General features: G+C 44.6%; 1 protein-coding gene across 1 annotated transcript in view; it reads right to left on the bottom strand.

Annotated features, from left to right (window-relative positions):
* Positions 1-2436: 2436 nt before the first annotated feature.
* The window catches only part of FAH (fumarylacetoacetate hydrolase), a 28027-nt gene continuing 14252 nt past the window's right edge, over positions 2437-16211 (bottom strand). Inside the window, exons 9-14 of the mRNA XM_032771886.2 lie at positions 10813-10943; positions 9926-10001; positions 8545-8591; positions 7351-7452; positions 5448-5565; positions 2437-2660 (exon numbers count right to left, since the gene is read on the bottom strand). Of these exons, the coding sequence (XP_032627777.1) occupies positions 2581-2660; positions 5448-5565; positions 7351-7452; positions 8545-8591; positions 9926-10001; positions 10813-10943 (554 nt within the window). The 3' untranslated portion in view covers positions 2437-2580. The remainder of the gene's footprint in view (positions 2661-5447; positions 5566-7350; positions 7453-8544; positions 8592-9925; positions 10002-10812; positions 10944-16211) is intronic.

Genomic DNA, 16211 nt, shown 5'->3' on the forward strand with positions numbered 1-16211 from the left:
ATGCTCTGGGTGTCCTTAAATTGCTGACTGCCAGAAGCTGGGACTGGATGATAGGGGATGGATCACTTGAAATTGCCCAGTTCTGTTCATTCCCTCTAACACATCTGGCACTGGCCACTGGCAGAAGATAGGAAGTGGGCTAGATGGACCATTGGTCTGACCCAGTATGGCTGTTCTTACATTCAGTTGGTATTACCCCTACACTCGAGAAAACTGGAGCACAGCCCTGAGCATAGGCTGAACTGCAAGGAAACACTCATGGTAAAAGGCAACCTCTCTCATGTAACACAGCATGAGACTAAAACTGAGACCTTCCCCACTTATGGGCTTTAATGAGCCTGTGGACTTTTCCATACGAATTGAGGCATTGCCTTTTGATGTCCTGACAATTGTCTAAGACCCTCCAACTTCCAGCAGAGAGTGAGCTTCACCTGTGGATGGACCCTGCTGTAGCTGGAGATTGCTCTTTGCATGTCATTCTCTCCTTCTTCTTTACCCTATGGAAGCCCTCTATAAGGCTGGAGAGGAAATAGGAGCAGGAGGTCTCTGACAGAAACTCCACTTTCTCAAATCTGCACAGCAACACAGTGAACATTACTACCGAGTCTACAGTCAGTTAGCTCTGGCTTTAACTGATCTATCAGCTCACATCCCGCAGAGAGGACAGGGACACAAGTGTCACACGCAAACTTTGTCACCTCACTGTTGACCTTTCCCAGATCTAGAATATATCTATAGCAGGGGTAGGCAATTTATGGCACGTGCGCCGAAGGTGGCACATGAGCTGATTTTCAGTAGCACTCACACTGCCCAGGTCCTGGCCACCAGTTCGGGGTGCTCTGCATTTTAATTTATTTTTAAATGAAGCTTCTTAAACACTTTAAAAACCTTATTTCCTTTACATACAACAATAGTTTAGTTATATATTACAGACTTATAGAAAGAGACCTTCTAAAAACGTTAACATGCATTACTGGCACACGAAAACTTACATCAGAGTGAATAAATGAAGACTCGGCACACCACTTCTGAAAGGTTGCCGACGCTGATCTATAGTGTATTTTCAGGGCACCCAGCTATACACCTCCTCTACTGAAACCAGACCATTTATTACAGATCTGTTCTCCCCCTCAACCAGCTTCTGACCCAGGACAAACCATTCTCTCTCAGCCCAATCATGCCTCACATTCCTGAAGAGCCTCATGTCAGGGACTTGAACAAAGAGGGTTTGAAAAGTTTTAAGTTCTCTACTGCTGACTTCCATAAAGAATTCCAGCAGCTTAGAGAGGCATATTTTTCCAGTACAGAAGCTGGGATGGTTCATTGCCATATTCCTTCAGACTCAGTTAAGGATTTTAAACCGAGCTGTAATTGTTTTTCAGCTAATTTACCTGCACCTGAAGCAAAGCGTATTGGTCTGTAATTCCTAGGATCAACCTTAGCAATTAAAAAAATCATCAGCATGACACTGGCTGAGCTCTAGGTTTCTACTAGAACTGCTGATTTAAATGGTAAATCATGTGGGTCTGATTCTGTGCTGAGCTTCTGGGACGTGCAGCCCGAGATCTCTTTTATGTCTGGATTTTGGGAGCAGCCCTGGGGGCAGTTTTCATTTATGGCAGCCTCATGAAGGCTGCCTGTGAACTGCTCTGCAGCCCAGTGTCCATGGCAGTGTACACTATGGACACATACCCTACTGCTCCCAGCTCATCTCCTACACCAGGGTACTCTGCATTCCTCCTGCACCAGAGGGATTCTCTCCTGGGACAGCTGTGCAGCTCCTACTCAGTGCTAGAGCAGTGTATAAGGTGTAGAGGCGGGGAGAATCTCTCCCTGTATTTCTGCCAGCAGTTCTTCCATTTAATTCTTTAATCCAGGAACTCTGAAAGAATTTACCATCCCATCCTGGTGACTCTTTGGCATTCAAGCTATCAATCTAGGCAACACCTCAGTCCCTAGTACTCTCTCCCCTGTATTGCCTGCAAGAGTAACTCTGGGGCAGGTATCTCCCAATTATTCTCTGTGGTGAAGACTGATGCAAAGATTCCCTTATTTTCCTAGCTTGCTGTAGTGCTTTTAAGTGTCTCAACAGTAAGGTGTCCCCCACTTCCCATAGAAGGTTATTCTACAAGAACCCACCCCATTCATGGTTTAAAACGTTCGGTCTACATTTTTCTTTGCTAATATAATCCATCTACTCGTCTGGTACTGTGCAAAGCTCCTCCTCTGACTCATTGGTGTTTACATCTGTCAAGGTACTTGGAGAAAATCAGGGTGCCCCAGCTCAGAATGCCCACTACTAATGGACTGTGTATGAGGACTCTACTTACATCTATGGGGACTTAATCAGGACAATATTACAGTCATAAGACGACGACAACATGGAAGGCAACTGCATCATTAAGATATTTATTGATAACAGTTAATATACTCGGGAAACTCCAATCATTTATATCAAAAATACTGATTTGAAAACTGAATGCGTGCACACGGATTTTAATTTCTTTATATCAGAGAATGGTTACATCAGGAACGTGGCTAGGCTTCTTCCCTTCCTGGAAAGTCACCTTGTGCAGGTAATCACGGAGCAGAGATGGCTGGAAGCACTTTTCCTGAACACTGGCCAAACCCCACGCGGTACCCATTTCCCTGGCAGTAACCTGCAACAGGGAGAGGAAAAGAGTCACCAGAGGGGCACCTAGCAGATTTTTACAAGTAAAAAATAAAATAAAATAAAATAAAAATAGTACAAACTGCAGTACCAACATGAAAGCGAATGAAATGAATGTAAATACACTGATGTAGGCCCACCTTCTTAGCTGTGCTCAGCTGGGGTGATCCAAACCCCATTGATCCAAACGTTCCCATTGACATTGAGGGGCTTTTGATCAGGCCAATACATGCTGGATACCACTGTGGGGAGGGGGCTGTAAGGCAATATTTGTGGGTCCCGGTTCTATGCTGTCCTGGTCCCTGGCATAGTTTAGAGCAGCCTTAGTAGAATCCTTAGCTTTCCAGACCATCAATGGGGCAGCTACAACTAAAAAAACCCAAAAAAACTAATGGTCAGATCCATTAAACTGTATTGGCACAGCTTCATTGACACCAGCTGAGGATCTGGCCCAAGATGTCCAGTTATGCTCAGTTATATAAACAGATAATGAAAGTCTACAACTTCTGCCAATGTTGCCGGTCATTGATTACATCTGTAACTATGAAACAATTTGACCTCTCAATCATCGTGAGAGTTGACATTCTGACCTACTATCCTACATTTTTTTTAATTCCACAATCCTGAGGTATGTGGGTGCTGCAAGTCCCCACTCAGTACTGGTTCATTCTGCCAAGTGCTGTATGTATTCAGAAAGAGCAATCCATTAGTTCTGCTTGCAGAAAGCAGGAAAGGAAAGTCAGCTGAAGGCATTTCAGCCCGTACGCTTCAGGCATATCTGAAAATGTTATTCTGAGATGAAGCAACAGACAGAATTACTGTAGACCTCAGCTGATAACGTTTAGCGAAGGGAACGACAACAGTGATACAACATGTCCTGTGAACAGTTTATTTTAAGGACCAATTTCACTGTCAAGATGGATTCTTCAAAAATGATGAAAGATACATTCTTCTCTGCATGTAACTAAATGGTACAGTAGTTCCAGTAATTCATCTGTCCCTGAATTTCTATTAACAGAGAAAGAGTTAATGTTATTCATATAATTTGTATCTTCTTACTGAGGGCTTGTATTTACTGCCTTGTTAGCTCAAGGTATAACTTGATGTTACCCTGAACCTGACTCCTATCTACACACAAAAATCTCTAGCTCAGGTAAAGTGATGCTTTAAATGAGAACTAGCTGGTCCAGTGGGGTGGTGGGGAGTGGACTGAAGCTTGAGTGCTGCTGACACTTAAGCTAGCAATGCAGTGGGAATGTAGCTACAGGCTACAAGTCATGTTAGCAGCTGGTGAGTTGTGCTACACCTACCCACCAGCCTGTGTAGTCCAAATGTTGTTTAGTCATGTGGCCACTCTCCCTTGAGCTAGGCTCCAGAACTTGCAGCCCAGAGGGACAATGGGAAGCGCCACCTTTGTGCTCTTCCCATCTTTATAGAATCATAGGACTGGGAGAGACTGAGAGGGGTCATCTAATCCAGTCCCCTGCACTTGTGGCAGGACTAAATATTATCTAAACCATGCCTGACATGTGTTTGTTCAACCTGCTCTTAAAAATCCCCAGTAATGGAGATTCTACAACCTCCCTAGGCAATTTATTCAAGTGCTTAACCACCCTCACAGGAAGTTTTTCTTAATGTCCTACTTGATCCTTCCTTGCTGCAATTTAAACCCATTGTTTCTTGTCCTATCCTCAGAGGTTAAGAAAAAGAATTCTTCTCCCTCCTCCTTATAACAACCTTTTATGCACTTGAAAACTTATGTCCCCTCTCAGTCTTCTCTTTTCCAGACTAAATAAACCCAATTTTTTCAATCTTCCCTCATAGGTCATGTTTTCTAGACCTTTAATCATTTTTTCCCCACTCTTCTCTGGACTCACTCCAATTTGTCCACATCTTTCCTTAAATGTGGTGCCCGGGTTGAAGCCTAATCAGCACAGAGTAGAGCGGAAGAATTACTTCTTCTGTCTTGCTTACAACACTCCTGCTAAGATGTCCCAGAAGGGCATCTGCTTTTTTTGCAACAGTGTTACACTGTTGACTCATTTCCTTTGTGGTCCACTATGACACCCAGATCCCTTTCCACAGTACTCCTTCCTAGGCAGTCATTTCCCATTTTGTGTGCGCGCAACTGATTCTTCCTTCCTAAATGGAGTACTTTGCATTTGTCCTTGTTGAATTTCTGTCCCTCCTGCCCACTGCCATGTGCTGCTCCTGCCCTCTGCCTTGGAGCTGCCCCCAGAGACTCCTGCTTGCTGTGTCGGGGAAGGGAGGAAAAAGGGGGGCTAATGTCAGGGTGTCTTGCCTTCCCCCCGCCTCCTGCACCCCACTTACCCCATCTTCCATAGAGCAGGGGGGAACACACAATGGAGGGAGGGAGCTTCTAGGCAGTAGCTGCTGTCTCAGGTCTCAGCAAGCTGATTTAATTAACAAGGCAGTGTACTTAAGTCTGGGGTCAGCTGCTGCACAGGGAACTTAGGGGAGCAGGGAGCTGATGAGGGGGCTGCTGGTCCACCTTGGTTCCAACCACCCACCAGCTAGCTGCAACGGGTTGCTCTTTCTGCAAGCAGTGGACAAAACAAGTGGCTGCCAAAGGGAGCATTTCACAACTTTAAACAAGCATGTTCCTTAACTGATCGGCAACTTAACATTGAAACAACATTAACCAGGATGACTAAGTGAGGAGTTCCTGTATATAAAACAATTATGGGCCACACACCATGGTTCTAAACCAGCTCACAGGACCAAGAGAACACATCCATAATCATTTGGTTGTTACCTGTTATAATGACTTCATCCCCATCCTGCAGAAATTTACGAGAATGTCCATTCCCGAGGTCAATTACTTTTGTCCCCTTCCATGACATCTCCAGCATGGAGCCAAAGTTCTCCGGATCCTTCAAAGCATAAGTTAGTAACAGAATTGTAAAGCCATTCCACATGTCCATTAAACCCTGACCCCCCTGCTGCTGGGAGTGAGAAAACAAATGTATTATTGGATTCTGTGCAATGGAACCTTGCAGTAACAGTCATTGATGTGCCAGCTTACTCGCCTGTCTTTGGTTTTTAACTCCTTACTTGCTGGAGGCCACAACTGTCTAAAGCCATCTTCTCTTTGGTATCATTAGCTTTAGTAGTGGGCACTATACGGAAAAATTGGATCCTGTTCAAGGAAGTATGGAGACAAATCCAGGGCAATATTTTTGCCTCTCAAGTATCTGTCTGTTGCTACATTTCAGAGTCCCATTCACATTTCATTGTGCAGAGGAATGCTACATGTTGTTAAATGTTTAAAGGATTTTAATGTAAATCTGCAGCATGATGTGCTAGAGAAGAAAAAGCACTTCACTTGTACGTGTGTGTACACCCTAGCAGGATGGTGTATGCGCTTTACTATGCTGGCATGCTGCTGGAGCCTTACAGAAGGACAGAGGGCAATGCACTATGTGACTAGGAGCAAGACCCAACCCTCACTGACGTTTCCCAGTGGAAAGTCTCCCAATGACTTTATAGGCTATTGGACACCAGGTTATGAAATCTTAACCTGTCCTTATTTTCTGTTTCAGCAAGAGGAAAGAAAACCTCGGTCCACCACTGAACAATGTCCAGCAATGTGCTGGTCAGGAGACAGAGCTCTGTGAATCTCCAAAAAATACATTGGAGAAAGTGGGTTTTGCATTTTCTAAGTACAGTGCAACACCAGTGCAGTATAAATCAAAAGAATGGACTATGAAACTAGGGTCATACGGAATTGAGAGGTTTGGAAGTGTTAACACTTTGAACAACAGTAACACTTATATTATCTAGAGCAGTGGTTTTCAAACTATTTCTGGTGACCCAGTTTAAGAACATTGTTGATGCCTGTGACCCAATGGAGCTGTGGATGAGGGGTTTGGGGTGTGGGAGGGGCTCAGGGTTGAGGCAGAGGATTAGGGTGTGGGGGTGAGGGCTGCAGGGTGGGGCCGGGAGGGGTTGAGGGTGCAGGGGGGGGGGTCAAGGCTCTGGGTGCAGGCTCTGGGGTGAGGCCAGGGATGAGGGGTTTGGGGTGTGGGAGGGGGCTCACTTCCAGTGGTTCCCAGTCAGCGGTGCAGCTGGGGTGCAGAGGCAGGCTTCCCACCTGTCCTGGTACCGCAGACTGCACTGCACCCCGGAAGAAGCTAGTAGCAGGTCTGGCTCCTAGGCCGGTGCTTCGGGCAGGGGCAGCGCGGAGCCCCATGGACCCCCCACCTAGGAGCCGGACCTGCTGCTGGCTGCTTCCGGGGCACAGTGCAGTGTTGGAACAGGTAGGGACCAGCCTGCCTTAGCCCAGCAGCACCGCCAATAGGACTTTTAACGGCCTGGTGCCTTCCATTCCCGCAGTCTGAAAACCACTGCTCTAGAGGTTGTCCGCCATCGATCTCAACATACTGTTGCTGTGGGGTTTGTTTTTAACAATGAGATAGTAACTGTAACTCACAGCAGGATTGGGCTACTTTTGTGGATACTTGTGCATGAATATTGTTGCCTCTAAAATACCACAACAGACTTTTATGGATACTGACAGTAGGAAGGCTTAAAAAAATATGTACTCCAAAAAGATGTCCATAGTAAAACAAAGTGGATTTAAGGCCAGGGTCACATCTGATCAGCTTCTAATTGCTGAGTACTTCGTTACTAGTGACAGCTGTTAGTTAAATGCTTACAGGTCCACTGATTGTTCCAGATGCCAGGAGATCTCCAGGTCTGAGGTTGCATCCATTGATGGAGTGATGAGCCAGCTGCTGTTTCATGGTCCAGTACATGTACTGGAAAAAGGGGGAAGTGAAGGACAAACATAACTTACAGATGTCACTAGTCTGTACAAAATGCATTTCATTCTTTCTGGATCATACTGTTAAACATTAGCCCACAAGAAAGACATCCTTATCTAATCAGGAGCCTTCAGCAGCCTAAATGGAACATTTGTAATTACTTTAAATTGATTCTCTGGCTCATTGATTGGTCTCCAGATGTATGGCCTGAATAGAAATAGTTTATGTTTGAAGAGATGAGATGCAACTATTGTAACCCTGCTTTCACAACATACAACATATTAATACCCCAGCTGGCCTGGTCCAAAGCTCAGTGGAATCAATGGGAACCTCTCCAATGACATAACGGACTTTCAGTCAGGTCAACTCTATATGAGTATTTGGCCCTTCAGCAGGAATAAGCATGTCAATGGAATCCTGTGTAGAAGGATTTTAGCACCTGAAGGCGTGGCATTAATGTTGGGGTTAATGGCAATTTGTGGCTACCAGAGTCAGACATTTCTATGCAATGTAACAAGTCGACCAGTCCTAATAATTGAAGGGCAGCTGGCCGTCAGCAGTGCGGGTACCTGGCAGTACAGCGCAGACATGATCATCAGTCATGTTACTAATATGACTTGCAAGGGGAAGAGCCTTTTTAGTCACTGACTCGCTAATCTAGTGAGGAGGGTTTTAAATGAAGTTCAAAGGAGATCGATGAGATAAGACCACAGGTAAATATAAAAAAGTGACCTTAACAGAAGTCCAGGTGTTGACCTTAAGGGTATGTCTATGTGCAATAAAAGACCTGCGGTTGGTCCGGTCAGCTGACTTGAGTTATACAATTATATGTAGATATTCAGACTTGGGGTGGAGCCCAGGCTCTGTGACCACGCCCCCTCACAGGGTCTCTGAGCCTAGGCTCCAGCCTGAGCCCAGATGTCTACATTGCAATTTTATAGCCCTGCAGCCCAACTCAGCTGACCGGGCCAGCCACTGGTCTTTTACTGCAGTGTAGACATACCTTGAGAAGGCTAGATGTTGGGAGCGGGGCATGGAAAATTACAACAGGGACACAGGAGATAATAAGGGGGAAAACAAAGTTACCTTGAAGTTTGATTTGCATATTGTGGCTGGGGTGCTCATTCCTTCTCCTAAAGGGAGAGGAGGAAAAAAGCAATCGGTGAAGACGTCTGCGGCGTTTTCATTTTATGGTTGGACAGAGGCTGCCATTACCATTGTCAGGCTCACTAGAGAATAAGCAATGACATGCTCTGTCCTGGTATGAAGGGCTGCAAGGGAGGAAGTACAAATCAAACAATCTGGTTTCTATTCCCTGCTCTGCCACAGACTTCTCCTATGACTAAGTCACTTAATCTCTTGTACCTCTGATTCCCTCACCATAAAATGGAGATATTATTTCCTTATCTTACAGGGGAGTTTCAAGGCTTATTTTGTACTCATGGTAGGATCTACAGAAATATATAGTGTTATTAAGAGGAAAATCTCCTTTGCTATTTTCATTTGCATGACACTTACGCTAGAATCATGTTAAGGTAAAGTCCTCATATGGACCCCATCAGTAGAATATCATTCCCATTTTACAATGGCACAGAGAGACTAAGTGAAATGTCCAAGGTCGCAAGGGAAAACTGTGGCAGAGCAAGGAATTGAGTCTGAGACTCCATAGTACAAGGTAGTGTGTTAACCATTGGCCCAACCCAGTTCTCTCTTTGATTCGCTGCATCAAACTTTTGCTGCATCATCCCAAGAGGCCACGAACTGCAGCCGTGAAGGGGATGTGTTGGGGATTGAAAGTCAAAAGATGGAAGATACACAATCTCTTGCACCCCCTTGCTGGCCTAAATAGGTTTTAGGGTGCTGAGCTCCTTTTCTACTGACACACATTCAACAGTAAGACCATGATAGTCCCGCACATTAAGCACAGCATCAGAGGGTTGTGTTCTGATCCCTATACTCATTTTGGGACATACCTTACTCTACAAGTCCCAATGAAGTCAGTCATCTTTCACCTCTAGTAAAACACACATTCTTGGTACTCTTTCCTTGGTCTTCCCTCTGTCTGTTCCTTCTGATTATTCGTTACCACCCACTTGCCGCATCTTGTTTTAATTAGACTACAAAGTTATTGGAGTTGGGACTGTGTCTTTTACTCTCTGTTTCCACAGAACACCAGCACAGTGGAGCTCTGAGCCCGCTTGGGTGTCTAAGAGCTATCGGAACATAAAGAATTATCGTAGATTTTTTTTTTTAAGGTTGTAAAATGGTCATATGCAGTCACTGCAAGGGGACTGTTTCCCATAGCACAGCCCTGCACTAAAGAGTAGGCACATTATGAACTTTTTACCTTCCTCTGACTCAACAAGTATTGCCCTATGCAGAAATCAGGTTCGCAGAATTGATGGAACAAATGTCTGAAACTTATGGCAGATTGTACATCACTGACTCCACAAATCATTTACTGTACCTTTGATAGCGACAAAGAGATTTATGTCAAAAGTATAGGGCTCTTCATCACAGAGGTATGGCAGTGGCTTGGGAACCTGAAAGCATATAACAGGCATTACAGCCTGAAGGCCAAAAGGAAAGAGAAAAGACTAGCACATACCTTGGGACATTTTGTAACAGCTCTCTTCACAAGGCTCTGCTGAGTACCATGTGTCCCTTTCTCAGGGCATGCATTTTTCCAGTCCCCTTGCCTTCATGAATAATTGCCTAAGCTACTGTTTCATGCACACAATTCTGTCACAAATGTTTATACCACTACCAAGGTATTCATTTAGTCAAATGCACTTTTTCTCTTGGCCTCCAAAAGCACTCTTGATTTTTCACATGGTTGTTAAACCCAACCAAATAGAATTTTAGTGCACCTTTGTCCTGATTGGCACACTGTGTGTACTCAAAGCTTGCAGAAGGCTTGCAGTTTCAGACTTGAGCTGTTTAGTTCACATAGAGAAGAGCAACTCGTAAACTCTCTTCACTGTATTAAGTCTAATTAAATGGCTACTTACCATTGAATCAAATACCCTCAAACTATGGGCAGGTTTGCCTCTTGATCAGAACATTTTGGCTAGAGTCCATCATCTCTACCATTTATTGTAAGCACTTGGGTTTTCAAAGCTATGCAGCCGTACGCACCATGACTGAAAACCTAGCCTGACCGAAGACAATGGGCATTTTCCCATTGGTTTCAGTGGGGCCAGGATGTCATCCCACATCTTGGAGGCAGGATCAAACCTTGAAGCCAGTAGAAAGGTGCTGATACAACCAAGCGTTTCTGTTCTCAGAACCTAGAGACCCCCATTCTATTTTTACTCAAATCATTTCTAGTGACCCAGCCGTTCTCTTGCTAACCTGGACAGGGTTTGGCAACACAAATGGCATGAGAGCTTCCATAGTAACAACCCACGGAGAGATGGTTGTGCCAAAGCTCTTGCCCAGAAACGGACCCAGTGGAACATATTCCCACTTCTGAATGTCTCGAGCTGAAAAAAAGGAAATCAACGAAATATAATGAAATTTTCAGAGTCAGATGGACCCTAGGCCAGTGATAGAGAGCCAGATGAAAAGCTCTGCACACCAACAGCCACCACTATCCACAGAACAAGCAATGAAATACCACCCGCTTGCCCAGGATAGCTCAACCGTGACCTCAAGCAGTCATCTGGAGGGCTCAAAAGCACAGTTCAAAGTCCTCTCGGTAGGTCTAGCTTAGAAAGAGAGGCCAATGTTAACTAAACCTGAACACACACGTTAGCTAACTCCAACCCAGCCAATATTTTTCCCTAGCGTAGACATGGGTTAACATCTTTGATTTCAACTAGTTAAATGGAGGTAAATCTTAAGGTCCACCTTAATTAGTTAAATTGAGCTAAAGTGTTCACCTGTGTCTACACTAGGGAATATGTTATAATTGCTAACTCTTTCCCTCTAATCTACAGCTACTCTCTGCTGAGAGCATCAGCTGTGGTAATGTTTTAGGTTATGTCCCTGATAAGCAGGAATTAGACCTAAATCAGCTAATTTCACATAGACAGCTAGATGACCTCCATTAGCAGTAGCTCTTAGGCCTGGTCTACACTACGCGTTTAAACCAATTTTAGCAGCGTTAAGCCGATTTAACGCTGTACCTGTCCACACAACGAGGCCCTTTATATCGATATAAAGGGCTCTTTAAACAGATTTCTGTACTCCTCCCCAACGAGAGGAGTAGCACTAAAATTGGTATTACCATATCTGATTAGGGTTAGTGTGGCTGCAAATTGTGAATTGACGGTTTTGGCCTCCAGGCCGTATCCCACAGTGTCCACTTACCGCTCTACAGCATCTGATAGATGCAGTGCAGTAGACAGGAAGCCCATGACTTTGAATTCTGTTGCTGTTGCCCAGGTTGGAGCTCTGATCAGCACGGGTGCATCAGTCCAATCCAAAAAGAAAGCTCCACCAGGACTGACGGGATACTGATCTGACCGGTATGGGACAAATTGCTTTCAGAGTCCGTTACGAGACGAATGCCAAAGCATTTAAAAAATTCCACTATATTACCAAAGCTCACGCACACTGCGTGTGACAAGCCGGTAATGGAAAACGCCAAGAATAAATGGTACTCATGGGAGGAGGACGGTACGGACTCTAGCTATCCACACAGCCCTACAGTCTTCCAGAAAAGTTTCCATTCTTACGCTTTAGCTCCAATGCCTGTCGGAGATCAAACACGGTTGCCGGGGTTCAGTTCTATTCTCGTCAATTTACTCCCCTCCGATAGAACAAGGGAAAAAATCATCTTAGACTTATATGTCACCTACATTATACTTGCTGACGTCGTTGGTAGACATGCTCTGCAGCAGTAAACGTAGCATCCTCTTTCCACCTCCCCGGCGGCAGATGTACCAGTGAGAGCTAGAGCGTCTGCACCGTATCTCTGCTTCTCGGGCTGCGCTATGTAAACATAATGCAATCCAGTTGAGTCAGGTAGAATCATCACACGGCTGCTTCAGCCTCCGATGCTAAAGAAGCTTCTATCCGACTTCATCGGCTAGCATTCAACTCCCCCTCATTCAGCAACCTACCACAGCTTTAACTATGATAATTCCTCACATCTGTTTTACTCATCACACAAAATGGGCGGAGGACACTGCCACGGTAGACCCTAGAAGGTGACTGGGGGAGGAGGAAGCAACGGTGAGGTTGTATGCAGGGCACCCACCTAGGAATGGCATGCGCTCTCATTTCTGCGGGACATTCGACACGGAGCGCTGTGCTCTCTGATTCATCTCGTACACTGCTCCATATTCCAGGCAGGACTGACTCGTATTTTTAGATACCATAAAAGGAGGATTGAACTTGGGGAGTCCAGTCCCATTTTTGTCTTTCTCGCCCCGGCCGACCTTAGCCAGGGGCACCCTTGACAGCAGCAGACTACGGAGAGACTGGTAACCGTCTCTTGCTATCATGCAAAGGCCAAGATGATGCTTGCTGTGTAGCACTGCGAGTACTATAGCTGGTTGTTAGCAACACCTGTGGAGATATATAGCGAAACAAGTAAAAAAAAAAAAAAAAAAAAAAAGCTGAACAGGCTCCATGGGTTGTCCGTGCTATTGTGTCTCAGACACAATTCCAGGAAAAGCGTGAAATGATGTTCGTCGCGATGCTTTCCAAGAGGAAGGGAATGACTGATGACTTTTACCCTGAACCCCCCGCAACAATGATTTTTGCCCATCAGCACTGATCTCAACCAGAATTCCAAGGGGTGGGGAAAGACTGCAGGAACTATGGTTAGCTTACAGAATAGCTGCCCACAGGCAATGCTCCAGACACATCGACGCTATGTACATGGCGAGCACGCCGAATCCAATGTGCTTAGTGTGGCCGCAGGTTGCAGCTCGACAGTTATATACATCTGCTTTACAAAACCGTTTATGTAAATCGGAATAATCCCGTAGGTAGACTACCCTTAGTTACACTGATCTGAGGTGGATTTTGAACCAATGCCTGAAAGTTGAATGTTATTCCACTCCCAACTACCCTCGGCCCATCAGATGTCACTGAGTACGTTTATATTATCATCATTTTAAAACAAACAAACAATATCTATCAATACTATTGTAACAGCAAAGCATTCTCCCCGGAGCTCAGAGTAACACTTATTACCACTCCAGTCGTCTCATAAGCGACCATTCCCAAAAATGTGCTCATGAGCTTTGTTTATTGGGATATGGTTCCCAAACTTGTTTCCGGGGCCCGTACGAAGAACGCCTGAAATGGAAAAGGAAAATGCTTTTAACCAAGTCAAGGTTGAAATAAAAACCTTTGTTTACACCAGACAAATCCCCTGCAGTAGTGCCTAGACAAGACAGACAGGTAAATGTGATTTTCACTTTGCTTCCGCCTTAACTTTTAACTGTGAATCTACCTGTCTGTACAGTGAAACCCAAGAGTTACAGCCTTTTCCCTTTCCCGTATCGAGAAAGCAGGAGTTGAAACCACCTGAATAGCATTGAGTTGAAGAAATCAGTCAAAACTCCAGGCCCTGCATTTGCCAAAAAGGACCATTTAAACTGTAGCTGCCACATGGCCAGAGCTACTAGCTAGCACATAAGAAATATGATCAAGTCTCCGCTGGCAGAAGGTTCTATAGTTCCTTGGAACACAATCTTACTGCAGCGGAAACTTGTGTTCCTTCTAAACCAAGAATCTGTCCCCTTCTCTCCATCCCTCTGCCACCTCCGCTTAGACCTATTGGAGCTACACTGATTTAGGTTATCAGCTTAGAACTTGGTTAAGGGGCAGGTCATGGATAATAGAAAAATGAATATATTCAGTAGTTTCCCACCAACAAGTCCACTAGAAGTACACCCTACATACCATCCCATTAGCCAGCCACTGTCTTTCATACCCCTTGAACTGGACAATTACTGGAGAGAAGTTAGCTAGAATTTGCCGATTCCATGCAATGCTTAGGCATTGAATTCTCCCCTTGAAGCAAGTTCTACATCAGGCAATTACCACCAGAGGGAGGTGCTAGGAAACTGTTTATACCCGAGTTATTTGAAAAACATAACAGGACAAGCTCAACTTTTACTTTTTTATTAAAGGGGAAAGTATGACAATACAAAAAATACATCCTACCATTTCTAATTCAATTCCAAAGTTTGCAAGCATCAACACACTGGAGGTTTAGCTGTGGAATTAAACAGACAGAAAGTGCATTTATGAAGCTAAAAACAAAACAGCAATGGAAGCTAGAAAAGACAAGAGGCGGCCAAACATACTCCAATGCCATGCTTTGCTACTAAGGAGGAAACAGCACATTTCAATGGCATGACCAGGAACTCACCATCGTCAGGTCGCATCTGCCCCACTGGTCTTGAATTGGTGTCCCAGGTCACCACAAACCGAAGATGCCACGGCCATGGTAACAAACGGTGTAAGGTGCAAACCTTGTTAAAGCAAAGCAATGATTGGTGGTATTAAATGCTGTATTACAGTCACCAGAACCATGCACCGTGGAAGCTCCAATGCACTCTTCAGTAAGTTACTAAGTTTCCCTGTTATCTAAAACTACTTCTGAATATTTTTCTCCTCTGAATGGTGCATGCCAGATTTATTTACTGACACGCCAATCATTGGTTCTTGCTATATGCGAAAACCAACTCTCAGACGAAACAGTCTCTGAACAGAGACTGTTTCAACTTGACTGCTCGCAAGTCGCTCCTTTCTACAACAACTAAACACTGCTCAGACATAGTGGGGAATTTGAGACGGGAGTTTCAGACACTGCGGGACAGTCCTCAGCTGGTATACATCATCATTAGCTCCATAGCTGAGCTATATGTATACACTAACTAGAAATCTTTTTTTCCCTGTAAGGTTATACAGCCTTTGCAAAACGCATAAAACATGGACATATGTGAAAACATATAATCTGAACTACGAACCAGTTAGGCATTCAAAGCATCTCTTTCCCTCTGAACATTGGATCCCACATTTCGTAGCATGTTTCCCTTGAAAATAAGAAGTTCAGTGTTAGTCTCCTGGAAAAAGAAAAGCAGAAAATATAGATCAACTAATTATGAAAGGCCCCTATCTAGTTAGACAAAGGAGCATAAACTTTCCACATTCTGTTGCCCTGAATAGGATGGAGGAAGGAGAGAGAAGAATAGGAGTTTGAACATGCAGCCACAAGATTTGTAGTAATCATGCAGATAGTCTATAAGAGGGGAGTTTGCCCCAATGCACATGGAGGGTAAAAGTTACACACTACCAACTGTTATTTATCTATCTTTTTAAACTTGCAATTTGAAAGAGCGCAGCAAGTAAAAATATCCTTTTAAACCCAATTTAGCTACAAATATATTGAACAAGCCACATGCCTTTGTACAGTTTAACCATTTTCTATTGTCATTTTCATTTTGCTTGATTGCTATTGAGAATGCAGCACTGCTAACAAAGGGAAAGATTTTTGTAAACAGGGCATCTACTGCCCCCTTGGTGTCCTTTTTGGGAAATGGTTTGACTTCACACTTCAATTACCTGGTGGTCCCTGATCAACTCAAAATGTATTCAAGTGCGGGAATGGGTAATCCGCACCCACCAAAGAATACAGCAGACTTCCCTCCCCTTCCTGGCTCCACTCGTTACCTGTGCGAGCCCACCCCGATCCGCTTCCAGGTCCCCAGTTCTAGCACCTGGTCCCAAAGGTTACTGACTGACAGAAACCAGTCGTTGCCCATTTCGTTCGTCGATTTTACTTC

Source organism: Chelonoidis abingdonii, chromosome 9 (genome assembly GCF_003597395.2).
Source record: "Chelonoidis abingdonii isolate Lonesome George chromosome 9, CheloAbing_2.0, whole genome shotgun sequence".
NCBI lineage: Eukaryota > Metazoa > Chordata > Testudines > Testudinidae > Chelonoidis > Chelonoidis abingdonii.